General features: G+C 49.9%; 1 protein-coding gene across 3 annotated transcripts in view; it reads right to left on the bottom strand.

Moving 5' to 3' along the window:
• Window positions 1–1431: 1431 nt before the first annotated feature.
• Window positions 1432–27838, bottom strand: part of TRIO (trio Rho guanine nucleotide exchange factor) — a 362171-nt gene continuing 335764 nt past the window's right edge. Inside the window, exons 47-57 of one of the 3 annotated variants that reach the window (XM_032135420.2) lie at window positions 26446–26623; window positions 23441–24234; window positions 18831–19078; window positions 14607–14745; window positions 13750–13777; window positions 13373–13535; window positions 12984–13105; window positions 8973–9051; window positions 7015–7215; window positions 4371–4509; window positions 1432–3751 (exon numbers count right to left, since the gene is read on the bottom strand). In XM_032135420.2, coding sequence (XP_031991311.1) covers window positions 3209–3751; window positions 4371–4509; window positions 7015–7215; window positions 8973–9051; window positions 12984–13105; window positions 13373–13535; window positions 13750–13777; window positions 14607–14745; window positions 18831–19078; window positions 23441–24234; window positions 26446–26623 — 2634 coding nt within the window. In that variant the 3' untranslated portion in view covers window positions 1432–3208. Of the gene's footprint in view, window positions 3752–4370; window positions 4510–7014; window positions 7216–8972; window positions 9052–12983; window positions 13106–13372; window positions 13536–13749; window positions 13778–14606; window positions 14746–18830; window positions 19079–23440; window positions 24235–26445; window positions 26624–27838 lie in introns of those variants that run through there. The other 2 variants (XM_032135421.2, XM_058430089.1) reach the window with 2 other exon arrangements.

The raw sequence follows: 27838 nt of genomic DNA, 5'->3' as shown, positions 1-27838 counted from the left end.
TATATATATATATATATACTTATGGAGAATTGATCAGTTCCAAGAATTACTCCTTTCTCTACAATTGTCTCAAAAATGTACAGGAGAAAGGATCTTTCCTTCTAGTGGTCTAATATTTGTAGATATAAACAAGGCTATTCCAAAATTCATAAAGGCAAAGGAACTAGATTAGCAGAAACAATTTGGAAAAAAAATAGAGTGGGGGGGATGACTACTTGCTTTCTAGACTTACTGTATAGCTACAGTAATCAAAGACCTAATCGAATCTAATAGATTATTGCTTACTCTAAGATGAGGTTCCTAATTCTGCTAAAACACTGATTTCCCTGACTTGTTAGGGCTGAAGAAGATCCGAGTATTTAAAAGATTAGAATATCTTGCAGAATGTAAAACATCTTGGTATCTGAGGAAAAAAAACCCTAATGATGGTTACAGACCAAACATCTGAGGCCCCTTCACTGGGCACACTGAGTTCTGCTAATCTTACAGGCAGAACCACTCCATTCAGCAAGTGTCCCGTTTAAAGGACACCACCACACACCCCTCGCCTCCTTCATGTTGCTCAGGTGTGGCACTGTGGTGGGCCAGGCAACTCCCCCGGGGCAGGATGCTGTGCTGGGCAGGTAGATTAGAACCAACCTTGAATTTCTGCTCCCTCCACAGCCCACTGAGCCATGGGTACTGCCGGGACTTGGGCGGGCACACAACTCAGGGAGTTAGCTTCCCATGTCCTGACTTAGAGACTGCACAAGTGTCCTTTCATGTTAGCCTTCTATTCAGGACTTCAGCAAACAGATGAGAAAGAATACCTGTTCCTGATGGTGTGTTGAACAATGAAAGTCATCAGCCCAGAATGAAAACCAGAAAGAATCAAGAGAGAAGATATGGTCATGGAAAAAATAAGCTACTGTCAGCAGGGTGGCAGAGCTGTGGAAGCCACTTGGCTGCAAGTCCCCCTGGACTCGGTGCGCCCAGGGCCAAGGCTGAGGCAGGGCCACCACTGCGCAGTCTTCTCCCAGGTGCAGGATCTTTGGTTTGTTCTTAACCAAATGAAACTGTTCCATTTTCTTGAATCTATCTGGACATTACCTTTGCTTTTCTGAGGCCAGGATGAGCGAGCTTTTCCCTCGCTCTAATTCTATGTTCATCAGGCAACAGGGTGCCTTAGCTATTCTAACCAGGACAAGCTACAGCCTCGCTGTGCACGGTCAGTCGACATTCTGGCACATACCAGGGTTTCGAGTGTGGTGTCTGTGAACCAGTCTGCAGGAGGCTGAGCAACTCCCATTTCTGACTGTGTACAGAGGGTTCTCAATCCAGTACATTCTGCCACCTCCCACCCACAAGAAGTCTCTGCTTCAGTCTCTCCCTCAGCCATCTGTCTTTCCGATTCAACAGTGACCAATTTAAATAAAAAGCCTAACACAAAAATCAGGCAAATATGTTTAATTTTTTAAAATAACTGATGGCAAAATAAAATATTTACATCACATCATACTGTGTAAACATGTAAGGTCTCTGTACAAAGAAATATACATGCAAAATAATGTAAAAATTTAACTGAAATAATAAAAGAAACAATACACAAATAAAAATTATGAGGTTACGAATACACATCCAGTTTCGAATCCAATTTCTTTTAAAAAGTTTCTGTACAATTTTACAAGAAGAAACAAACAAAAACCCAACAAAAGAATAAATAAAATACATTGGAAGCTGCAAAGCTTAACTATGCCAGTTTATGGCTCAAGACCCAGGTGTCTGGCTGGCTTGGCAAGCAGGCTGGTCTCTTTTGTAGTGCAGTTCACACAAGAAAGATAAAAAGACATCCAGAAACCTTCGAGGGTGCCCAGAAACCCAGCCTTCTTGAGTTGAAAGGACTCCCCACACCAGTGTGAGTGCTGCCACAGTGACTCGGGCATTGGGTACCAGCCGCGGGGTGGCCAGTGCTTAATCGGCTTTTATTTCTTACCAAAAGCTCAAAACCCAGCCAATTTTTATACAGAAAGTTGAACGTCAAAAAGTCTAAAAAGTAGTAAATGTCCAGACTGATTTTGGGAAAAAAAATACTTTGGCATTCTGAATAATAGCATAATAAATTTTAAAACATTACCCTATTATCCAGTTTTATATTCAGAGTATGAAATCACTTTTTACAGTCCTCAAAACCAACAAATTTCACGAATAGTCTCCTTGAACCGATGGCACAGGGCTACGACCCTACCCACCCACCCGCCAACCCCAACACACACAAAAACCATAAAGCTCACCATACGAAGTATGTGCTTTTTCTATATATTTATTACAGGTACAACAGAGGTCTTCATAAATAGTTGCATAAAATGTTAAAGCCACAACATTGCACATGATCTGAAGTAAAACCAAAAAACCCCCAATGAGTGCATTTACAGTATTTTCATCTGACTGTGTACTGCTCAACAATCTGATTGACGGCTTGGGGCAGGAACAAGGGGAGGGGCAGTGGGGCAGGACCCAACCTGATGTCTTCATTTGATGGGCAGACCCTCGGACCCCCAGAGGAAGCCCCAGGCAGTGGGTGGGGGGTGGGTAGGGGAGGCAGGTGGGAAAATGACAGACCGAAGGCAGAACAGTCTTATATACAAGTAAGGCCTACATTTCATCAGAGCAAAACGATTCATTCTATTTTATGCAAAAGTTTGAGGTTGAATGCACGTTTCAGAAGCCACATCTGGCGTGAGATGCACACAGACGAGGCGCCTGGAAGCTCAGAGCCGAGTGGACTCTGAGCCCTAGACAAGGCCATGGGAGTGGCCGCCACCTGGGTGCGTCTTCCCCAGAGACGCACAGTATCTTTGTTCGTTAACACCAGTGGTTGAACATAGGCATTTTGTTTCCTTGAATAAATCTTGAAAACGTTAAATTTGCAAAATTCTATTCATGTTTGTTTAAAAAAGTATCTTTTTATTTTTTTGCAGAAACCTGAATAAAATACTGTGATACAGCAATGCGACCTCTGCCTTGGGCAGAGTGTAAGTGACGGTCCTCCACCCCAGCGCAGCTTGCAGCTCTGTGTCCAAGCACTGCTGAGCACAGCTCACTTGGAATGCAATTTCACACGATGAACATACCGGCAGCTGATCAGTTATGTTTGCTTGTTTTCTCTTGACAATTCAGATTAACAGCTGATTGGCAGGTGAAAGAGAATGAGAAAGAACTTCTGGATAGGTCAAACTCTAGGCAGAAGCCTGCTCTGCAGAAAGTTTTTAATGCTACGGATAGGTCGAACATCATTCTGGTGTTTGCGCCGCTCAATGAAGGAAGTCAGTCTGGACGTGTCGAGGACGCCCGTGCTTCTGCCGTTGCCCACCTGCAGCCACTGCTCCTGGAGGGCCAGTGCAGCCGAGGGACGCTTGGCGGGGTCCTCCTGCAGGAGGAAGCACACGAACTCCTTGGCCTTCTGGCTCACTCCTTTAAAGTAGTCATCTGGGAAGCTAAAGTCTAAGCGGCAAATGTTCAGGCAGGTCTCTTCCACACTGTCGTCCAGGAAGGGGGACACGCCACTAAGAAGTACGTATGTAAGCACTCCAACACTCCACGTATCCGAGGTCAGGGAGACAGGGTTCCCGAGGATGATTTCAGGGGCTGCGAATTCAGGGTTCCCCAGTAACTGGTGGATGTAGTAGGTCGTGTTGAGTTGAACAGCATCTCCAAAGTCAGCCAGTTTGATGGTTGGCTTGGCTAAACTCTCATCCACCAGGATATTCTCAGGCTGGAAGACAGAATACAACTGTCATTTTCAGACCATCCAATCTTAAGCTTACTCATGATGATGGGCGGGACTCTATGGTCAGGTGGAAGGAATCTATGAGGTCAACTAGGACAAGCCATGCATGTGCAAAGCCGGCAGGACCACGCAGCTGGCAGCCCAGGGTGAGGAGGAAGAGATGACACAGTGGAGCTGCGACCCAGATCCACACACAGCAGCTCTCTCTGGAGATCTAAGTGCCAAGGAGCCTAATGAAACCAGGCTGCTTTATGAATCTGGGTATTCATTTTCCCTCCCAGCACCAAGGGGAATACTCTCTTTCCTGCCTAAGCTACCACTGCACCTGCCACACCCACTGGGCAAAACTCCTGGGGACTTTCTGAAAGTCGTGGAAGGCTGGGAGGGCTCCAGCGTTTTACCCAGTGTGCTCCTGACCGTGTGCATCACCGAACGCAAACGCTTAGAAAGAGAGATTAGCAATCAGTGTCTGCGCTGCCCCACCCACCCTTTTTGTCCCTAGTCACTTGGGGGCTCCTGGCCTGGCTTCAGAGGGGGCTCTGTGTCCCGCATGGCCAAGCCGGCGTGCTTGGACCCCCCTTCACCTGCCCGGGGCCTCACCAACCTTTAGGTCCAGGTGTGCTATCCTGCAGTTGTGCAGGTACCGGACAGCTTCCAGAACCTCCCCCAGGTGCGCCCTGATCTTCCCTTCGGTGAGGCTTCCCCAACGCACCACGCAGTCCAGGAGGCGACCCTGGTCAGCCCTACAGAGGCAGGAACAGGTGACTGTTATGATGCGCTTTGAAGACCTCTTTGGGCTAGTAAGAAGCAAACACATCGGACCTGTCTCCTGTTATGAATGTGTCATCGGGATCTCAGGGCCGTGCCTCTAAGGCGTGACTAGACAAGGAGGGGGAATTTGTAAAGCTCTGTTGGGAAGATGCGAGTGGGGAACGGGGTGTCTCCATCTTAAGAGGGAAGCCGGGGGTAAAGCGGCACAGTCAAGGGTCCAAACCCGCCTGCTGCGGGGGATGGCGTGGCCCGGCTGCCAGCAGTGCCAGGCGCAGCAGGCATCCTGCGGTATCTGCTGAAGGAAGGCATGTAGCTCCTGCTTCTCGGAGCTGTAGTTTCCTCACCTGTAAAATGGGCCACGGGAAGACTCACCGAGATCATGTAACCGCAGGCTGGGCAGGAGGTGACACACTGAGTGCTCAGTGTTGGACTCAGAAGGCTTCCTCCTCTGAAATTACTGTTCAGACTAAAAAACCACTTACCCAGCACTGCCAAGTGCCAGGGGCTCAACGCCTTCTAACAACTCATTTAATCCTTATGACTCTCTGCAAAGTGAGCCTTAGTGTACCCATTTGATACATGAGGAAACTCAGGCAGAGAAAGCATGAAACTTTCCCAAGGTCCCACAGCTCGAGTGGAGAAACCAGGATTGGACTGAGGTGGTCTGGCCCCCGCCTCTCTCAACACCGGCCTATGCTGTTCTCTTTGCAAAACAGAAATCTGTAGGAAGATCAGCTGCCTGTCTAGTAATGGGGAGTCGCCGGTGAGAATAGGAGTAATCTGTCATGAAAACGGATCCTGTTAACAGGATGGTGAGGCCGAACCATGTTGTTTCCCAGAAATGACAGTTGAAAGCACTGAAATGTCAGTCCAGAAACGAAGGCCTTTAGGAGATTTGTGACAAGCACTCAAGCCACAGGCTTGTTAAAACTCCCCAGGGAAGGTGAGCAGTGGCCGTTGGTCACCAGCGTCTGGAGCCAGAAAGGAGACCTCCCAGGTCCTGAGGCTCCCAGGCCAGGCCTCGGCTTGGATGTCGGCTCGGCTCTTCCACACACATCGCCCCATTTCGGCCCCACGACAACCCTCCAAAGCCAGTGTGACTTTTAAGGATACCCAGGGTGAGAAACAGGCCGATGAGAGGGAGGGCAGGGACTGAGACCAGGCCCAGGCCAGTGGACCTCCTCTCCGTACACACTGCTCAGCCTCACTGCGCCCCACCGTCTGCCCTTCTGCCACGAGATGTGTTTTCTGTTCTTGGGAGAGGGGTTGGAAGCACGTCCCCATGTTCTGGGGAAGGTTCTAGCTGTGCAGCCATGGGTGGGAGGCCTTCCTGAGACATCCACTGTTACCCACGGCACATGGGCTGCCCGAGGAAGCTGGTAAGGCTGCATGTGGGGCCATGTGGGACGCTGTGGCAGCTTTGCCCTAGGAAGGGTATGGGGAGGCATTTATAGTTTCTTTAAGAAAAAAATGGCAATAACTACAACATCAGGTACAGGGCCTGGAGGGAGTTCCTGCTGGCGAGGGGCCCTGAGCTTGAGTCTGCCCCTACGTGATCCCACGGGGCGCCCTGCTAGTCTTATCCTTCCCACTGAAGAAGCTATGCCAACTTTCCAAACGGTGGCAAAAGGTTTTACCCTTCCCCATGGAAAAGCAGCTGTAAATGCAAGTAAATGTATAAAATGACTCGCCTAAAAAGGAGAAATCGACATTTTTCAAAGCTAAATGCACAGATGGTTGGGGCGGATGCATCCGTGGGGGCGTCCCTGCCTTGTAGGAGGTTGGGCGGCATCCCTGGCCTCTGGCCGCTCCCTGCCGGATGCATCCCCAGCCTAAGCGCTCCTGACATTTCCACGCGAACCCACCCCTAGATGAGAACCGCTCCCGTGGGACACGGGTTTCAAACTCTCTTCTTTACATGACTGAATTATTTTCTGATATTACACAGGAGCCCAGTAAGTACAACAGGGACCAGTGGGGCGGCTCTGGTTGGTGTGCCCGCGCCCCCTCTGCGGAGGACATTCTGCGGGGAGGTGCGTCTTACCCTCCCATCCAACTGGCCTTCACTTGGCAGGAGGCCTGAAGGGCAGCGCTGATCTGGGGTGAACTGGCCCCGCACGGGCTTGGGCTATCAGGTCAGCCTCCAACCACTAATGGGGGCTTGGGTTCAACACAGAGACGGCCTGGCCTCGTGGGACCTTCAGAAATGGGCGGGGCGTCTCCGGGTTGGCCGAGCATGTCAGGTTCCACCCCAGCAGTGACTGCCCTTCATCAGGCAGCCGCCCCGTGGAAGGCCACACTGCTTTCTGCCATTACTGGCAGGCTCGAAAACTGCGGGCTCTGACAGTGAAGATGTTTTTTAGTTCTGTAAATTCTAAAAACCCAATTTCTACCCTTCTTAGAGAACAACCGGGAACAACAAAACCCCGGGGTAGAGGCAGAGGGCTGGGCAGAGGGAAGGCCAGGTGTGTACGCACATTTCTAAGACCAGGATGTAGCTGGTGGGGGTCTCAAAGGTGTCGAGGAGGCCGACGAGCAGGGGGTGCTGGAGGCTCTGCAGGATGCCAAGCTCATGGGTGACCTGGTCGCGCTTCATCAACTTCTTGTTCACAAACTTAGTGGCCACTGCTCGCTTGGTTCCTTTCTGATCACATTTCTTAACGACAGAGAATCTGCCCCTGTAAAATACGTCAAGGGGACCATTTGCAGAGGCTGCTGAGGTCAGGCACCGAGAAAGACTCTGTTATCCTAAAGGGACTGGCTGTGTGGTGGCCCAGCCCTGTCCAGAGGCCCTGCTCTCCCGGCCACTTCATGGAGGGGCTGTGGTGCCATGGCCGTCCCCCAAATCTGCCCTTGTCCCCACCGCCATGCGATTCTGCTGGTCCTTCCTCTCTGGCAGTCTTGGTCTCCTCACGTCGGTGGCTGCCTTCTCAGCACTGCGTATGGTGGAAGTGACAGGGGAAGACCTCTGAGCCCCGGCCTTGCCAGGCGACTCCCTTCTGCTCCCTACGACGTGCAGAAGCCAGGATGGCTGCTCACGCCTCCCGTCAGCCACCCTTCCCTGCACGTTTGAAAGGGGCATCTGCTGTGGTCACTGCCTCAGCCACGCCCCTGTGGGTGTGAGTGTGGGGTAGGCACGAGGACCCTGGAGCTGCCCCTGATGACCCACTCCTGGGGACTGGCCACACCTCAATGTGATCTGGACGAGGCCTTGGACCTCAGGTGGGGGCCTGGGCTGGGGGCCTGAGGTGGGTGAGTGCATTCTGCACACGTGAGGACCAGAGACGCGCCTGTGGCAGGCAGACTGTGCGGTTAAAGGCCATGGCTTTGCCACACCTCTCTCGGAGGCGGGGGCTGTTTCTCGCCTTGCATCAGGGCTGCCTGGGGCTGGCTCTGGCCCACAGAATGGGGAGGGCATTGGTTGTTGATTTCTGAGGCTGGGCCTTCAGAGGCCTTGACACTCCTGTTCCTGCTGTTCTGGGATGCCATTGCCCTCACGTGGGGGAGCCCAGGGTGAAAGTCGATGTGGAAAGAGGCCAGTGTCCCAGACAAGGCCTCTGACATGCCTGGGGCATGGTGCACCAGCTGACCAGGCCAGGAGAGGCCAACAGAATAACGGTCCCACCTGCCCACTGCACTGAAGAAGGCACACATCACCACTGTCCTAAGACAGCATGTGCTGGTGTGATTTTTATGCAGCCACAGACAGCTGACAGAGACAGCAACAGGAGCCATGTGACCAGTTATGGCCTCAGGAATGAACGCCAGAGGGTGCTGCTGGCTGGAGTTTCTGGGGGAGTTCTTACCAAGGGACAAAGGACAGCTGTCATGCTCCTCTGACCTTGCTCTTCCTGCCACATGGGACACAACACCTGGATGTGAGTGCTGTGTGGCCCCGGAGGTAGAGCCAAGAGAAGCCGGGCTGTCTGATGGCACTGCCGGGCCACCCCTGGCTCGGCTGCCCCTCATGAAGAGAAAGAACCCCTTTGATGGGGAAACCTCTCTCTTAATTTGTGCAAGAGGACCCCGATACCCCATCTAATTTTACTGTCACTCCTTGAAGTCTCCACGCACAAGTGAAATGTGAAGGGCACAAGAGGATTAAGAACTACAAGAAGCGTTTGAAAGACTCCTGAACTCTCCCAAGGATGGCACAGAGCTACCGCTATTCCACATGCACAGAGGGAAGCAATTTCTCCCCATTGAGGGGTGACTGGTGGCATTCGGCCCTCTCTGCTGGAACCCGAGTGGAAAACGGCTTCCTTACTTCTCCAGTGTTTAGCGTCTAGAGGCAATGAGAGTTACAATTCAAATGCAAGACACACAGCTTCCAACTGCTGGCAAGATAACACTGCTTAGCTTTATCCCTGCACTCTCTGCTATGTCTTCCCTACGCTCTGCTCTTTCGGAAGGCGTTCTGGGTTGTACATCATACCTGCCAAGCTCAGCCACTTCACTGTAGAAGGAGTCAAAGTTGTCTTTCCAGGTCACCATGATCCCATCCATCCCTGGACCTGCAAGAAGAACAGCACGTCCCTGAGCTTGTTTCCTGTGGAGCTTCTTGGGTAAGAAGGCTATCGCCACGCACTGTCCCTCACAGCAGCTGCGCGTGGCCACCAGGCGCCCGCCACGTGGCTCACGCGAGTGGAGATGTGGGGGCTGCATGAAGGACACACAGACGCTGGGGCTTAGTGTGAAGGAAGAATGCAAAATATTTCACGAATAATTTCTCAAATATTGATTTCATGCTGAAATCTAAAACTTTGGATATATTTCATTAAATAAAATACATGTTAGTAAAAACTGCTTTTACTTTTATTTTTAAAATGTGTTTACTAGAAAAATCTAAACTTGCGTATGTGGCCTCTTTTTGCTTCTATTGGACAGCATTGCTACAGATGGTCCTCCCTGTTCCCCTGGCCGCACCGCCTCGAGGCTAAGTTGCTCTCCCCTCCCCATGCCTCCTTTCACAGCCGTGAGAGATCAAGAGTCCACAGTATTTACTTAATGTTCACAGGGTTTTACATGGTTAATACATCATAAATACACTACAAACACAAAGAGTATTTTATTGTAGAAGTGCCTACTGTAAATCACCTGTTAGTAATGAACCCTGTGTACACGTCCACAGGAACAGAAAGCATCCTTTCTAGAGTCTTCTTGTGAAAAGCAGCACTAAATGGGGGAGCCCCATGTGGCCCCGCTGCCAGGCAGCCCCTGGGAAGCACAGCTGCCACTGTGATTCTAAGCCTCCACGGGAGCCTGGTCCTCCTGACGCCACTCATCCAGCCTCCTTTCCCCACTTAGTTCCTCTTTCGGCCCGCTCACCTGACCTGCAGTCCAGCCCAGGCCGAGCATCTGCCCATCCCTATCTTCACCTGGGCTTCCTCACCTCTCCCCAGGTTGTCACTGCAAATGCGTTTCCTTAAACCATGTCCAATCCAAGCTGACTTGTCTAATTGGGCTCCCTGGGGTGGTGGCCACCTCCTCCACGTGCCTTCCCTGACTCACTCATGGCTGGAAATCAACTCCTCGCATAGCAGTGGGCAGTCCTGGTGGGTGCCATGTGCTGCCAGCTAGCACTGTTGTCACAGGAGTACTGCTGACCGCTACACGACTACAAGTGAACCTGTGCCTGATCCACCTCTGCCGCCTCCCAGAAACCAGAAGAGTGCCTGGCACACACAAAGCCTCAAATCTTCACTGAAGGACACACGAGAAGCAATAATTTCACATCAATCACTTAAACCAAAGGCTACGTTTTATTCTGCAGTCTTTTTTGTTAATGTTGGCACATTTGCACCCTTAACTTTAAAGTGCTTTATAAATGGTAAGGCTAATTCTGACTGTGTAGGTGAAGGAGTACTGAGAGAGAATTATTAATAAAAGTAAAATTATTTCACGAGGCAGATTTGAAGCATCTACCAACTCACATTAAGAAATGTTGGACTATTACTTACATAAAAATATTTTTTCTTCTTTTTTTTAACTGAAAGGGCTTGGTGTTTTTTTTCTTTTTTTAAATAAACATTTTTATTCGGGCATTACATATATACAGAAAAGTGGACCAAACATAAATGGCAACTCTGTGCCCACCAACCAGACCCAGAGACAGAGCATCATAGTGGGCAGGTGCTCCCTGGCTCCTCTAAAACACACCTTCCTTTTTCCCTGTGTGTGTGTGTTTTTTTTTTTTTTTTTTTTTTTGAGGCAGCGTCTTGCTCTGTCACCCAGGCTGGAGTGCAGTGGTGCAATCTCGGCTCACTGCAACTTCAACCTCCCAGGTGGCAAGTGATCCTCCCACCTCAGCCACCAGAGTAGTTGGGACCACATGCGCACGCCACCACACCCAGCTAATTTTTTGTACTTTTGTAGAGATGGTGTTTTGCCATGTTGCTGGTCTCCAACTCCTGGGCTCAAGCCATCTACCCGCCTCGGCCTCCCAAAGTGCTAGGATTACAGGCATGAGCCACCGCACCTTGCCCCCTTTTCTCATCAACAGAAACCTTGGCCCTGGCTGGTGGGATGACAGGGCTCTCTTTGGATGATTCTCTTGGACACAATTTGGGGGCCTGCACGTGTCCTCAGGGTGCAGGGCCAACGCCTCCAGCCTCGGGACTCCCTCTCGTAGCCCAGACTCTGACCAGCTCCCTGCCTTGAGCCGGAGCTGGACTGAGAATAAGCCTTTGTTTCCTGAGCATCTGAGAAGTGGGGCTCTGCAAGGCAGTGAGGGCCGGACAGAATGAGGGCACACACCCCAGACAGCTCGTGGGTGCAGGAATAGCCTCTGGCAGACAGGAGTGGAGCCAAGGGTAGGTTTAAAACAAAACACAAAATTACTGATGCCTGCAAACAAAGTGGCTTCTCTCAGAGAACAATTTGGAAATGGTTAAGATCATCTTGGAATAGTCCACATAAGATAATTCTTCTGAAGACCTTTAGGGGTGCAGCTGAATTTGTGTGATAGAAGTAACCACATACTTGGATTATTTTCCCATTTGCATTTCCAGGGTATGAATAGTCTTTTTTTTTTTTTTTTTTTTGAGACAGAGTCTCGCTCTGTCACCCAGGCTGGAGTGCAGTGGCATGATCTCGGCTCACTAAAACCTCTGCCTCCTGGGTTCAAGTGATTCTCCTGCCTCAGCCTCACGAGTAACTGTGACTACAGGCACGTCCACCACGCTGGCTAATTTTTTGTATATTTAGCACAGATGGGGTTTCACTGTGTTAGCCACGATGGTCTCGATCTCCTGACCTCGTGATCCACCCACCTCGGCCTCCCAAAGCGCTGGGATTACAGGCATGAGCCACCGCGCCTGGCTAAATAGTCTACCTTTCTAAAGTCCTTTAGCCTTTGCTAGTGATTTATTAAAAAAAAAAAAAAATTACTTGTGTGATTTCTGTGTTATTTAAAAATTAGAAAATCTTTACTTTTTATTGTTTACTGCCAAATTCTAGATTTTTAAATTTCTTGTTCCATGATCCAAAAAATCAGAGCATGTCTTCTGATTTAATGTTGTTAAAAACAGGAAATTAAGATACCTGGGACAAAAGTTCTAAGACAAATTCTGCTTATTGTCTACACACAGGGTGCTCCGGGACTCAATTTATCTTTTATTTGTCCTCTGGAAGCACCTCCATCTGTGGCGCCGCCCAGTACCGCACCGCCGGCCTTCTGCAAGATGGCAGCAGAGAACAGTCCACACCTTTCTCAGCAGCTATCTACATCAGGCAACTGCAGGACGTTTTGAAACAGCCTAAGATATGGGTTCTGCCCCAGGGAGCTTGTGGTTTAGCTGAGGAGAGAGAACAAGCTCTTCACACCGGAGCAAGCAGGCCCCACGGCAGATGCCTCCTAGCCAGATGCTCTGGACAAGCTACTGAGCCGCCCTGGGCCTGGCTCCTCCTAGATGGGGTGAGGAGGGCGTGCATTCACCCAGAAGGGTTGCTGTTAGGGTCTCAGACAGGCACGGTGCCTGCGCAGGCCCAGGACTCACCCACATCTCCTTTCCTGCTTTTCCCATGCACATTCTACGTGAGACCAACCTAGACCAGATCCAGATTCAGCTGGGTAACTGGATATGAGTGTTTTGAGTACTAGGAGCACGGAAAGCACCCTGCTCCAACTCAGAGGCTGGTCGTGGGGGGCCCTGGTGCCCCATGATGGGCAGCCAGAGGCCTTCACCAGGCAGGCCCCCATCCTCCTCCCATCAACAGGAGCTCCGGTGTCTCCCCCGACCTTACATAAGGTGCCGAGAGGTCACTCTCCTGTGACATCCCAGACACTCTGGTCTGCTACTTGCAACTGTCTTTTGAAGCCCCACAAATGACTTATTGTTCTATCTTTCAGGCCACGTGGAGTGTGAGGGCAGACTCAGGACTTCAGGAGACTCCTGAAAGACGTGCCCCACTGGGTCACGTAGAATCCTCGCTGCACGGTGCTTACCTAGGACCCTCAGGCTGGCCGACGATGAGGCTGAACCCATGTCATTGACAGCGATGCACGTGTAGATGCCGTCATCTTCCGTGGTCACGCCCACAATCTTCAGAGTGGCCTCTCCCAGGTCACTGCGGCACAGATGGGAACACACTGGGCGTCAGAAAAGCTGAGCACGTGGCCATCAGCGCTGGCCTCCTCCTTCAGGATCAAGGGAAGGCAGGAGCTCAAGTGCTGATGAGGAGCTGTACACCCAGGCGTGAAATGTGCTCTCACGGAAGAAGTGGAGTGCCGAAGGCGGCCAGAGAAATCCATCCGTGAAGGAGGAATTTCCAGTTGCCAAGTGACAAGACGGTGCTCCCAGCCAGCGAAACCCACCAGGAGTGGGCCTCCCTCACCTGTAGGAGATGCTGTAGTGACCATCGTTGTTCAAGGTGTTGTGTTCAGGGCCCTTCCAGGTAATTGAGGCTTTGGGGCGGCCACAGACTCGACATCTAAGAACAACGGTCTCCCCTGTCTCACACGTGACCTCACTCAATGGAATGACGAATTCTGGGGGAACTGCACAGGAAAGGAGTCGGTAAAGGCCCATCAGCCCTGGCTCCTCCTCCACACCCAGCCACATGTCCCCGACAGACTGATAGGACCTAACCTGCTATGCACGCCTAGAGTGCCATGGAAAACTCATTTCCAGAGGCCACACTCAAGCGCTCTGAAACATGCCCCACAGATCTAGAATCATCTCTAGGACTAGAAGAAAAAGAACAGAACTCACCGTCATAAATGTAGTTGGGATTGAGAAGCTGAAACGGAAACAGCAAACAAGCATTAACTGAAATGAGCTACTTTAAGGTGTATTACTTTCATTCCAGGACTACAATTATTGTTGAAAGATTTGTAGAAATTGACTTGCCTGGGCATCAATCAAAACAGACCACATTTTCACTGCACTCAAAAGCTTCATGTCACACTAATTTGGGTGGGTCTTTTTCTTCCTACCCACAAACACAAAAACACTGCTTAGACATGTGTTTTTCTCATGCTACAGGCTGAGTCCAGCCGGTCCTCAGATGCCTTCCTAATGCAGAGCCGCCAATGCCCTGGCCCCTGGCACTCACAGCCCCTTTCAGGAGATACCTTCTTTTTCTCCAGGCAACCCCCGCCGCAGGTTTCAGGCAATCCGATTATAGGACTAAAGCTGACTGAAGTTGTCCCCAAGGGGATCTGTCACAGCCGGGGAGCCCATATGCGCCCCCACATCTAGCCACTTCCCCTCGGCTCTAAGGCAGGAACACTGAAGGAAGCCTGAGCCATAGCTTCTCTGCATCTTTGCTGCTTCTGAGAACCTAGTCTCTGTGCTTCATTTGCAAACCTAACCATATTCTTTAGAAGCCACATGTGCACCTGTAGAAGTGTGCAGGGGTCTACCTGGTTCCTTGTAGGACGCACCCATCCCTGTGCCGGCCAGCGTAGTGCCCCTAACAAGACCCTACAGGACACGCAGGGCACAGGGCTGGTGGGTGGGAGGGAGGTCATAAGCAAGCCCAGCTTCAGGTCTGCAGAGTCTCTGCCCTCCCTGATCCCTTCTCTCATGCTGGGATGACACAGGCTCCTGAAGACCCCTGAACACACCTTCACAGATACCTTGTTGCTGAGTCCTTCCCGTGACTTCCGATAACCGTTCTCTAACTTGCCTTCCCTTTTGCCGTCTTTATCTTTTTTCTCAGATTTTTTCCTTAAACGGAGTGCTGTGTGCCAAGATGTTGACTTCCTAGGGGAAATGAACACATTGTGGGTATTAGGCCTTTCCAACATTCACCAAGTGCTGCCTGGAAGCGTTAAAGAAAAGCTGAATATTCAACTTATGTGTGTGGAGGGGGATGGGAAATCCTCTACCAACAGTGACCTCTGTTAGAGAAAACATTCCTTTTTTTTTTTTTAAGAACCAGGAGATAAAACCAACAATCTCTTAAAGTTTGAGGATGAAAATATAAAGGTGCCTGTGATAACTGATTTTATGTGTAACTTGACTGGGTCACAGGATGCCTAGATATTTGTTCAAATGTTATTCTGGGTATTCTTGTGAGGGTGTTTCTGAATGAGATGAACATTTTGATGGGTCCAGTAAAGGAAAGTGCCCTTTCTAACGTGAATGGCCCTCATCCAGTCAGCCGAAGGCCTTAAGGGAACACAAAAAGTCTGGTCTCCCAAGCAAGAGGGCGTTCTCTAGCAGACTGTCTTCAGGCTCAGCCTGCACCACGTGCTCTCCGGGGTCTGAAGCCTGCTGGTCCACACTGCAGATTTGGACTTGCCAGTCTCCATAACTATGTGAGCCAATTTCTTGTCATAAATCCATTTCTAGACAGGCATACCTTTTAGAGGTACTGGGGATTTGGTTCCAGACTACCACAATAAACTGAGTCACAATAAAGTGAGCCACATCAAGTTTTGGTTTCTTAGTGCATATAAAAGTTATGTTTACACTATACTAGTCTCTTATGTGTGCAATAGTACTATGTCTAAAAAAGTGTACATACCTTAATTAAAAACAGTTTATTTGCTAAAAAAAAAAAGCTATCATCCATGCCATCAGTGAATTGTAATATTTTTGCTGGTAGAGGGTCTCGCCTGGATGCTGATGGCTGCTGACTGATCAAGGTGGTAGCTGCTGAAGGCTGGGGTGGGTGTGGCAATTTCTTTCTTTGAGACGGAGTCTCGCTCAGTCACCCAGGCTGAAGTGCAGTGGTGCGAACTCGGCTCACTGCAAGCTCCATCTTGTGGGTTCACGCCATTCTCCTGCCTCAGCCTCCCGAGTAGCTGGGACTACAGGCGCCTGCCACTACGCCCAGCGTATTTTTTTGTATTTTTAGTAGAGACGGGGTTTCACCGTGTTAGCCAGGATGGTCAAGATCTCCCTACCTCGTGATCTGCCCGTCTTGGCCTCCGAAAGTGCTGGGATTACAGGCGTGAGCCACCATGCCCGGCCTTTTTTTTTTTTTCTAGTAGAGATGGGGTTTCACTATGTTGGCCAGGCTGGTCGCGAACTCTGACCTTAAGATCCACCCGCCTCGGCCTCCAAACATGCTGGGATTACAGGCGTGAGCCACTGCGCCCGGCCTGGCTGTGGCAATCTTTTCTTAAAGTAAGACAACAAGAAGTTTGCCACCACTCCCATTGGTACAAAAGACTTTCCCGCAGCATGTGACACTGATAGCATTATACCCAGAGTAGAACTTCTTTGGAAATTGGAATCAATCCTTTCAAACCCTGCTGTTGCATTGTCAACTAAGTTTATGTAATATTCTAAATTCTTTGCCAATATTTCAACAGTGTTCATAGCCTTTTCACCAGGAGCAGATTCCATCTCAAGAGACCACTTTCTTTGCTCGCCCCTAAGCAGCAGCTCCACATCTGTTCAAGTTTGATGAGGAGATTGCAGCTCTTCAGCCACAGTTTCAGGCTCCACTTCTGATCCTATTTTTCTTGCTGTTTCTGCCACATCTGAGTTATTTCCTTCACTGAAGTCTTAAAACCTTCAAAGTCATCCATGAGGGCTGAAATCAACTTCTTCCAAACTACTGTTAATTAATGTTATCATTCTGACCGCCTCCCATGATTCATGAGTGTTCTTCATGACATGTGGAATGGTGAAGCCTCTCCAGAAGGTTTTCAATTTACTTTGTGCAGATCCACCGGAGACATCACTGCCTATGGTAGCTACGGCATTACAAAATGTATTTATGTATTTCTTTTTCTTTCTTTTTTTTTTTTTTGAGACAGAGTCTCGCTCTATTGCCCAGGCTGGAGTGCAGTGGCATGATCTAGGCTCAATGCAACCTCTGCCTCCTGGGTTCAAGCAATTCTCCTGTCTCAGCCTCCCAAGTAGCTGGGACCACAGGCACACGCCACCACGCCCAGCTAGTTTTTGTATTTTTAGTAGAGCCTGGGTTTCACCATACTTGTCAGGCTGGTCTCGAACTCCTGACCTCAGGTGATCCACCCGCCTTGGCCTCCCAAAGTGCTGGGATGACAAGCGTCAGCCACCATGCCCAGCCCAAAATGTATTTCTTAAATAAGACTTGAAAGTCCAAATTACTCCTTGATCCGTGGGCTGTAGCATGGATGTTTTCTTAGCAGGCAAGAAAACAACAGGAGTCCCCTGGCACATCTCCATCAGAGCTCTTGGGTAACCAGGTGCATTGCCAAAGAACAGTAATATTTTTGAAGAATTGTTGTTTTCTGAGCAGTACGTGTCGACAGTGGGCTTAAAATATTCAGTAAACCTTGCTGTAAATACATGGTGTACAGATGTGCTGTCAGCCAGGCTTTGTTGTTCCATTTCTAGAGCACAGGCAGAGTAGATGCCTCGACCACAGCAGGCATTCCAGGGGGATGAAGAGTTGTAAAAACCGCCATCAAATTCAGTAAAATAATACTCAGTGCAGCAAAATCGGCTTCATGTTTCTTAACTGAATTCACCTTTTGGTATATAAGGTGTGATGATCATTAGCATGGTTCTTAAGGACCCCAGGACTTTCAGAAGGGTAAATGTGCATTGGATTCAACTTAAAGCCACCAGCTGCATTGGCCCCTAACCCTTTTATGTTACAGGATTAGCTTTCCTTAAGCCTCATGAATCAACCTCTGCTAGTTTGCAACTTTTCTTCTGCAGTTTCCTCATCTCTCTCAGCCTTTATAGAACTGGAGAGAGATGGGGCCTTGTTCTGGGTTGGGCTTTGGCTTAAGGCAAGGTTGTGGCTGGTCTGATCTTCTATCCAGACCACTCAAACTTTCTCTGCCTCAGCAAAGGCTGTTTCACCTTCTTACTATTTGTGTGTTTAGTGGGGTAGCACTTTTATTTCCTTTGCATTCACAATTTAGCTAACTGTTTGGTGCAAGAGGAGCTTAGCTTTTGGCCTATGTCCACTTTTGACATGCCTTCCTCACTAAGCTTCTGGCTTTTGATTTAAAGTGAGAGACATGTGACTCTTCCACTTGAACATTTAGGGGCCACTGTAGGATTATTAACTGGTCTAATTTCGATATTGTTGTGTCTCAGGCAGGCCTGAGGAGAGGGAGACACATGGCAGAATGGACAGTCGGTGGAGCAGTCAGAACACACCTTTATTATGTATGGCATCTTGTATGTGTGCAGTTCATTGTTCCTCAAAACAATTATAATGGTAACATCAAACATCACTAACTACATATCACCATAACAAATACAATAACAAAATGCGTGAAATATTTGAGAATCACCAAAATGTGACACAAATACAGAGTGTGAGCATACGTTGTTGGACAAATGGCACCGAGAGACTTGCTTGACATAGGGCTGCCACAAAACTCGTGTAAAAAAGGCAATGTCTTCAAAGCACATTTAAAGTAAAGCACAAAAAAACCCAAGGTGTGCCTGTGTCTGCACCGACATCTCTGCGCACTCCCTACTGGTCCCGCTCCTCTGAAGGACCCTAACTAACATGGGGCCTAAGAATGTATTTCAAAGAAACGAAGATAGGGGACATTTTCCCATTAGGTTTCTTAAAAAACAAACAAACAAAAAACCCCAACACTTTCTTGAGTTATGACTAACACAAAAAGCTGTCAAATGGGATTCCCGAACAATGTGCTACAACAGACTATTTCTAAATGCAGATTATTCAAAGACCCTGTGAGACTGAGTGTGTGAGATGGAAGGCCACCCATCTTCCCACGTGCTCAGAGCTGAGCCTGTTCTAACATACCAGTGCAGCTCTCCCTTCCACATGCTTACCCCGTCTGAGGTCGTGTGCCTCATGGGTGCTGTGCCCCCTCCCTCTGCTGCCTGCCAGGCCGCCGTTACTGTCAAGCACTCACTTGAGAGTCCCGTCCGGGTTCTCCATGATGACTGCACTGGTGTGGCCCAGGACAAAGCCCGGAATCCAGCCCTCGGCTGCGGGGCACTGGTCAGTGGCGGCTCGGAACACCAGAAACATGTTCTGCTGGTTGCTGGCCAGAATTTGAACGACCTCTCCTTGGTAGACGTTGATCTCATCCTCCTTCACTGCCGTGTAATCGTGTGTCACCAACATGGTGGAGATGTTGCTACTGCTGCTGCTTTCACTCTGCAGAGGGACAGATGAAGACAGAGAAAGGCAGGGAGGAACTGAAACGAGACCTGATCACATGAAATCCCTTGTCAGTGTGCCCCATGGCACCATGACCCCGTGCAGGGCTCACCAGGCAAGCACCGAGAAACTTTCAACATCTCCTTTACCCTCTGGCTAACTGTGTGCATCTATTTCAATAACTGAAAATGCAATTTCTCTAGAAAGCAATTTAGGGACGCTCTTAAAAAATTCACTGCAATAATGACTCTTTGGTTTTGGAAGCTCGTTCCACTGTGGTCTTCCTTGCACCCTCACGGGAACATCTTAGTCCTCATGCTGACGCCATGTTAGGTTACTCTTAAGCAAACACAGCCACATCACTGTGAATCTCATTCTCAGTTAAAAAAAGGTATTAAAATTAACTGATGCAAAATTAATCTTCGTTTCACGGACAGATTAGATAACAGAGAAGTCCCTAAATCTTCCAGATAGGATGTTATTGGGAATGCATACTCTAGAATCATGCTAAGTTGCTGACATGCCTAATCATTTCTACTTCTCTTCAAAAAGAAGAACACGGAACCCCTGAACGTAAATCGATCACTATTCTGCTTGTATGGAGAGCGACTCTGTCTCCAGCAATATGAACTTGCTGCGTGTCCCTCTTATGAATTTGCACGACTCAAGTGTCCCCAAGGCTCTGCTGCCATGGGAACACATCACAAAGCATCCCAGTGCTGCTCGCCACAGGTGCTGTGACTCAAGCTTTGGGAACGGATTCTGGTGTGGGATGCGTACCCCCACCCTTATGCGGCTGCCCCCATGGGACCTGATCTCTTCAGTCACAGGGCTGACATGCAGCAGGAACTCAATATATGGTGAGTGACCCAGTCAGTGAGGCAGGATTGCAACAGCAAGACAGAGAAGATTTCTTAAGGCCCTACCCAGGCCATACACAGAGTGGTGTTAGCTGCTGAGAAGAAACACAAACGGCAGTGTTTGTCCCAGACTCTCATCTAGCGCGTGGCCTATGGTTCTGGGTGGAGAAGAAATGCAGATCCCCTGCGAACTCCTGAAGCTGCATCTTGCCCAAGTCCCCTCTATCGAGTTAGGATGTGAGAAACGGCATCTGGTGCCTCGTTTCCGTGAACTTGTGCTCAAAGGCTTCCACTGAGGGTACTGTCGGGGATGTTCATGGGTTCCCAAGGCTCCAAAGGTGCTAGCTTCTGCTGGGCTCTCCGACGCCCTGGGCAGATCCTGGGTCAGTGCAGATGCAATTAGTCAGACAACCCTGCTCTACCGCCTCTCAGCCCTGGTCTACTGAGCCAGTATCAGTACATGCTGGAGCAGGTGGCGGACTGCTGTAGCTGGCCAAGAGGACCAGAGGGAAGAGAGACCTCTGGCCCTCCTCCATGAGGTCAAGCCTGAGAAAGCCAACAAGCCAGCCACTGGGAATTCCAGGTGCCAGGGCTATGAATCTAGACCTGTGGTGCATACTTAAAACACGGCGGTGCTGCCCAGCTCCTGTTCCTTGTCTCTGCCATGGAGGAGTCTGCTTCCTGTTCTTGCCCCTGTGGGTGCCCACTGTTTGCCTGTGGCTCCTCAGCAAAAAAACATGCTGTACAGGGCAGGCTTTGGCTTGTGCATACTCATTTATGCATTATACTTTTAGCATGGACTTTAGTATTCTGACTTATATGGCAACGTCCAGAGTTTTGAGATTACAAAGCTAAATTTCCAAGAATATGTAAACAAAAAACAACTTCTGCAGCATAGCTGTTTTTGGTAATACACGAGGCTACAATCTCATAATTAGAGTATTTTGCTACTATAATCGTAACTATTAGTATTTTCTGGGCATCTCCTATGTACTAGGCATTTCAAGTCTATTCTGCTTAATTCTCACCACCACCCCATCAGTGGGCGTAGTTATCAGTCTCTCTGAGTGGAAGGTCAGTGAGCTGGCACTGGCCACCTGGCCTGTGCAAGAAAGGCAGGGCTGGAGTGATTCCAATGTGCATGCACTTTTATTGCTGCTCAATAAAGCAGGCCAAAAGGCCAGACCACAGAGCCGCAGGAAGGACTGGTGCAGTCATGGTTTGGGTTGATCCACATCCATGTCACTCCTGCTCTCAGCAGAGCTTTGCAGAAGCTGCTCATCTAAAGGGGGAAGAGGGAGCTGGGCTGTGGGCTGGGCGCAGCTGCTTGACTGTGACCACAGACAGCTTGACAGAAGTGATCAAGGAGGAAGGAGGCCTTTGCAGATCTCCAGGAGGACAGAAGTGCAAATATATAGGGGCTGGGCAGGGCTGCAGCCCCTTTTAACTGATATACTTCAGAGTCCTGGAGGGTTTTTTTTTTTTTTTTTGAGACGGAGTCTCCCTCTGTCATTCAGGCTGGAGTGCAATGGTGTGATCTCGGCTCACTGCAACCACTGCCTCCTGGGTTCAAGCAATTCTCCTGCCTCAGCCTCCCAAGTAGCCGGCACTACAGGTGCGTGCCACCATGCTCAGCTAATTCTTTTTATTTTTAGTAGAGATGGGGTTTCACCATGCTGGCCTCAAACTCCTGACCTTGTGATCCGCCAGTCTCGGCCTCCCAAAGTGCTGGGATTACAGGTGTAAGCCACTGCGCCCAGCCTGCAGGGCATTTTTAAAGCCCCACTTTGGAGCTCTGGAGTCTTCCTAGGCCTCTAGGGCACTTCTGTAAGGCATCTTGACTTGTCTGAAATCCTGTTCCGCAAGTTCCCTTTCCAGGTTCCCTGACACATGAGAACAAGTAGGAAGAGAAAGACAGAAAGCAAAGGCAACTTTCCCAACCTAAAGCTCGCGGGAACACGTGCCACTTGCAGATTGCGCCTTGACCTCAGAGACAGCATTCGGGATGGAGCCAGGGTGTGGCCATTTTTCATGTCTTCTCATGAATGTCCAGAGAAGACTGGCATTGGCTCCTGTCTTGGAGCAGCTGAAGTGTTAATTTTGAAACACAGACTCTGAAATTTCCTCTCGTGCTGAATGGGAATGTGTCCAGGCTATGATGAGCTCTAAATGCTAACTGGCAGATTCAGTGAGGGTCACAGCTATAAGGCCACACCTGGAAATTGAGTATCCAACTAAGTGCTGATGGATTATAGCCCGTCACTGGGTTGACTGCATCTCCCCGCCACCCCACACCGGACTCAAATCTATGCTCACCCACCTACCTAGCATACCTGCCTACCCGGCATGTCCAACCTAACTGAAAGGCTGCCTTGCTCTGCAGGACACAGTACGGTGGCCATGACAGTGGATGCCTACCCGGCCACTTCAATTGTAAATAAATGTATCAAGACCCATTTGTTAATTTCTTCCCCAATTAAAGTTTAACAAAATACATAACAAAAAATAGTAGCAAAGGATAAGACCAAGTCAAACCAATGAAGGCATTAATAAGTCCAGAGGAAAGAGAAAGACATGCAAAAGCTAGATTTTTTTTAATATAAAGAGAGACACAGACCCTTTTAGAGAAATGTATTTAAAAATTTATAAAGCGTTCAAACATACACTCATTAGAACACTTCTATTCACTCACGCATGCCTTCAGGAAAGTGTTACGGGCCAGGCCATCTGCCCTGTAGGAAACAGGTGGGTAGGACAGTGAGGAAGCAGGAAATAGAGGGAAAACCCACCACAGCAACCCTTGTGCTTGAGACGGCAGCATGAGTGACGGGCCAAACGAGGCCAGAGCCCAGCAGGCTGCAGGGACCGGCCCCAGCCTGCACTGCAGAGCCGCCTCACCAGGTGCCCAGAGCAGTCTCTGTCTTCCAGAGCAACACGGTGACGTAAAGCGTTCCCAGTGGACAAGATTCTTTCCCCCCATTTTGTCATCTTAGTTTGCTTTGAGTTGCTGTTGGAAGTTTTCTTGAGGGAATGGTCTTCCCCAGATGAGTCAAAAATGCCGCAAAGATAATTTAAGGCATAAAAGAGCAAAACCAAGCGATGAGCAAAAAGCTTAAAGTGTACAGGTTTCAATTTAAACAGGAGGTAGAGAGCAGGGAAAAGGACCCCTCCAAAAAATAGGTACGTGAGGAAGGCAGAGGTTAAAAAAGAAAGTTCCAAGAAGATATTCTGCTGGTTGGAAATGGAAGAAACCAAAAGACGCTGCGTTGAGAAGGTTAATGATCGGCTTGCTCTTATTAGAAGACACGAACAAAGCAAGGAGTAGTTAGTAGCGCCGTGGGCAGGCCCGCAGGAGGGTTAGCCCGGTCCCAGGTAGAGGCCGCAGCGGGCGGCGGAGCGCGCCGGGCAGCTAAGTTAGTGAGAACAGCCGCGGCGGCGTTTAGAGCTGGCGGGACAGAGGCAGGGGGGCGGGAGGGCACGGGCCCCCCGCCGCGCTTACCCCGTTGCTCTGGGTGGACTGCACGGACTGCTCGCTGGCCGAGGAGCACGTGCTCATGCGGTCAGTATCCTTGCCAGGGGCCGCGTGGCGGGGTGTCTGCCGCTGGAGGGAGTCGCTGTCCCCCGGGAAGGTGAAGGAGCCGGGTCGGCTGGCGGGGGAGGCGGGGATGGAGCTCCAGAAGGAGCCCCCCTTCTGCAGGGGGCTGCTGGGGGGAAAGGGCTCCTTGCCGAGAGGAGAAGGGACCGCGCTGGAGAGCGGCGAGTTCAGCGGCGACGCGGCCCCGGGCCGGGGCTTCCCAAGCGGCAGGGTGCCCAGGCTCGCGCGCGCGTCCTTGGCGGAGGCGTCTGGGCTCGGCCCCGAGGCGTTCGCGGCGCATTTCCTGGGGCTCTCCAGCACCTTCATCTTGGGGATCGGCTCCGCTTCTCGCTCGGACCCCTCGGCGTCCGTGCCGGGGGGCCGCCTGCTGGGCGCGCTGGGGCCGGCCTCGGGGGCCGCGCCGGGGGGAGGCAGGGAGGGCCCAGGGGTGGACGTACCTGACATCTTGTCTGCCTCTGCCTGGCTCGAGGCTGCAGAGGAGACCAGCACGGGGGGGTGGTGTCGGACAGGCTGGGGGATCCGGGAGGGCCGGCTCCTGCTCGTGCTGGGGGCGCCGCCGCAGCTGCTGGGGCCGCCACTGTGGCCGCTGCCGCCACTGGGGGCCCCGCCGCCGCCGCTGCCCCCACCCCCGCCGCTGCCCCCGCTGCCGCCGCCGCCCCCGCTGTGGTTCCTCTGGTACTCGATTGGCGATGTCAAGGCTGTAAGACAAGACAGCGGGAGAGACTGGGTTAGGGCGCCAAGGAGCACGCTGCGGGGTGAGGGAGGAACAGGGCCCACCCTGGGATGGATCATGGGGCAGCCACCCGTGCAGGGGCGCAGAGCAACCCCACCCATCAGGAGAGCTAGAAGAGGCCCCTGCTTGCCAAGGGACTGGGATGCCGGCTGAGTGCAGCGGGTGGAACGGGCCGCATTCCTCAGCAAATCCCGGACAAAGGGCCAGTATGGACAGGAAGACCAAGGCAACAGATTTGACTAGCACTCCTCCAGCTACCAACTGGCTTCCGCAAAGGTCTTTCCTAAACCAGAGTCCTGGGGTGAAAAAGAAACCCTGGGGCTGCCGTGAAAGCGGTTTCACAGATCACCTCTGCTCTGCAGGCTGAACACAGCCCCGAGGGAAGCCAAGGGGATCCTAGAGGCCCCTGGGGCAGGAAGCTGTCCGATCTCTTGACTTGGGTGCCTGAGTTTTCTTACATCTTCATTGTAGAAAAACAGAAATCAGGCCAAAATAACATATATAGAAACATGAACAAACTCTTGAAGTGTTAAAGCCTTTGAAAAATACAAGCAGATGCAGTCCCCCAGCCCCAGCCCCAGGCATGTGTGAGCAAGCGTTGTGGAGCCAGAGGCAGTCTACAAACTCTGTGCTGGCCACAGCCTCTTCCAGGAGTAAGGGGGTGCAAGAAGCAGGTGAAAGGGTCCCAAGCTCCCACCCCATTAGCGATCTCCTTTAATCCTCTGGGATAGGTATTACTAGTTATTCAACTGAGTGGGTGTCAAGTAAACTCTGAAATCATAGACCATGCGTGCAATCTAGGGGCAGTTCATTCTATTTTAAAGACAATGATGAAAATCTAGAGCATTCTCAATTCTAAGCTATGGATTGGAACTCAATGCACCACATAAGAACACCACATTAAACCTCTTCGCGCCTGAGGAACTGTGCCTCCCTATCCTCAAGCGCCCACCTCTAGCTGCAGATGTAAATGATTATCAGCTTGCAAGCAGGATGGAAACTTGGAGTTAACACCCAGGCAGCACGTAACACTTGGCTAAAAATGCCATGAGGCTTGAGATTTTTCACTGAGTGCCTATGTTCCTGGCCCTTGAACGTCAGTCATGCAAGGTGTAGAGGTGGCTTTCTTGTGATAGAGAACATTACAACATCCTATTGAGCTTGGGCAGGCATAGATGCAGAACACGAATCTGAACATGAAGCAAAGGACCCAGAAGACACAGATGACATGGGCACATAGCTTCGGACTGAATTCTCAAAGTTCTTTGCTGATCACCAAATTAAAAGCTAGTGTTGAAGCCAACAGTTGCAAAGAGATCAAATACATTAAGAGGCAATGGAAGGGTAGTGTGGCCACGCCTGCTGTGTTTTGCAGCATCTCTGCAATCCCTCAAGTCACGGAAGCAGGGAAGGACTGAACCGTCTCTTTTTTTTTTTGAGACAGAGTTTCACTCTTGTTGCCCACGCTGTAGTGCAATGGCGCGATCTCAGCTCACCGCAATCTCCGTCTCCCAGGTTCAAGTGATTCTCCTGCCTCAGCCTCCTGAGTAGCTGGGATCACAGGCATGCGCCACCAAGCCTGGCTAATTTTTTTGTATTTTTAGTAGAGACAGGGTTTCTCCATGTTGGTCAGGCTGGTCTCAAACTCCTGACCTCAGGTGATCTGCCTACCTTGGCCTCCCAAAGTGCTGGGATTATAGGCTTGAGCCACCACCCTCAGCCCCCGTCTCTTATTTTTTTCATGGGGAAAGGAGGTGTGTGCAAGGCCCTCGTGAATGTCTCTGGCTGATGCCATCTCGTGCTCTCGCAAACTCCTCTTCCTAGGACTGGGCCCTCATACATGTTATGTGTGGGACAGTGCAGCTGCGAGGGGCACAGACCAAGAGCCAGATGGCCACTCTGCGTCCTGACTCTGCCCTCAACAACTTGTGGGACTCGAGGCAAATTACTAAGCCGCTCAGTGCCCCAGCTTTCTCATCTGTAAAGCAGGGATAATAATAGTACTGGCCACACAGGGTGGTTGTGAAGATGAAATAAAGCAATATCTAGGCAGTGCCTGAAAAGCAGTGAGTGCTAAGTTCTGTCATTACTATGGATATGAATGGGAGAGGGAAGATAAATACAAGTGAGTACATGAGGAAAGCAAGCACACATCTAGTAACAGAACACACATTACCATTTAAAAAATTGCGCTGGTTTTCTAAAATTTGGTTGATTTCATGGATCCAAGTTTGCCGGACACTTGGACTAGATGAATGCAAAATGAAGGTCTCTACCACGTCACCCGTCCTTGATGTCAGAGCAAATTTACAGGGATCATTTTCCACATTTTCCTCCAGGCAAAGGCAACTCACCTTAAAAAAAAAAAAAAAAGCATTATTCATAATAGCTAACAGGTGGAAAGGAACCAAGCCACGTGTCCACTGACTGACGAATGGACAAATAAAATGTGGGCTATGTGGACAGTTTTTCAGCCTTAATGAGGAAAGAAATTCCGACACACAATACGACATGTATGAACCTTGAAGACATTGTGCTAAGTGAAATATGCTAGTCCCAAAATACAACTATTGTTATGATTCCACTTACAGGAAGTCCTTAGTCAAATGTGAGGATAGGAAGTAGAGTGGAGGTTGCCAGGGGCTTGGGGATGGGGAAGTGGGGAGTTAGTGTTCAATGCGTACAGGGCTTTAGCTCTGCAAAATGAAGAGTTGTGAAGACAGATGATGGTGATGGCTGCACAACATGAATGTTCTTAATCCCAAGGAGCTAGGTAATTAAAGATGGAACATTTATGTTATGTGTATTTTACCACAATAAAAAATTAAAGCACATTGATCCCCACTGGCCAAGTGCTAAGTGAAGTTCATCCTACCTCAATCCTGAAACAAGCACTTTTCAGTTGAACTGCCATTTTTACTGCCTCAGAAAACATCTGAAGCTTTTTTAATGCCTCTTAACTCAGGTACATGGGGATTACAAGGCTGTTAAACTAATAGTTGGAACTAACAGCTTGAACAATTAACTAGAAATATGGGTCTGGGATTACCTGTTTCCCAAACCCCTCTATGATGCCTCAGTATTTATCCTTACTTACTTCCTAGGGAGTAAATGACACCATTAAACAAATCTCAAATATCAATAAAGCCTATGTTATAAAAGTGTATGTGATATCATGATTAAAATATGTCAAATAATTTTATAAAAACAATATGTAAAAAATATATACGAAATTCCTACAGTGCTGGAGTGATTTTCTGCCAAAAGACTTGTGAGAAGAATGGGTAGGCAGTTCTCAGGGGATGGGTGCAGTGCAGGGGATGGATGGGTGCAGTGCAGGGGATGGGTGTAGTTAAGATGATGGCTGCAGTCCAAGGGATCGGTGCAGCTCAGCGTATGGGTGCACAGTTCAGGGCATGGGTGCACAGTTCAGATAATGGCTGCCGTCCATGGGACGGGTGCAATTCAGGGGATGGGCGCACAGTTCAGGGGATGGGCGGAGGCCTAGGTGTAGTGGTGAGCCCAGAGGGTCTGTGCCTGACATGGCCTCAGGGTGAGGGGCCTCAAAA

This window comes from Hylobates moloch, unplaced genomic scaffold (genome assembly GCF_009828535.3).
Source record: "Hylobates moloch isolate HMO894 unplaced genomic scaffold, HMol_V3 SCAFFOLD_17, whole genome shotgun sequence".
NCBI lineage: Eukaryota > Metazoa > Chordata > Mammalia > Primates > Hylobatidae > Hylobates > Hylobates moloch.
This window is presented reverse-complemented; position numbering and strand designations above follow the sequence as displayed.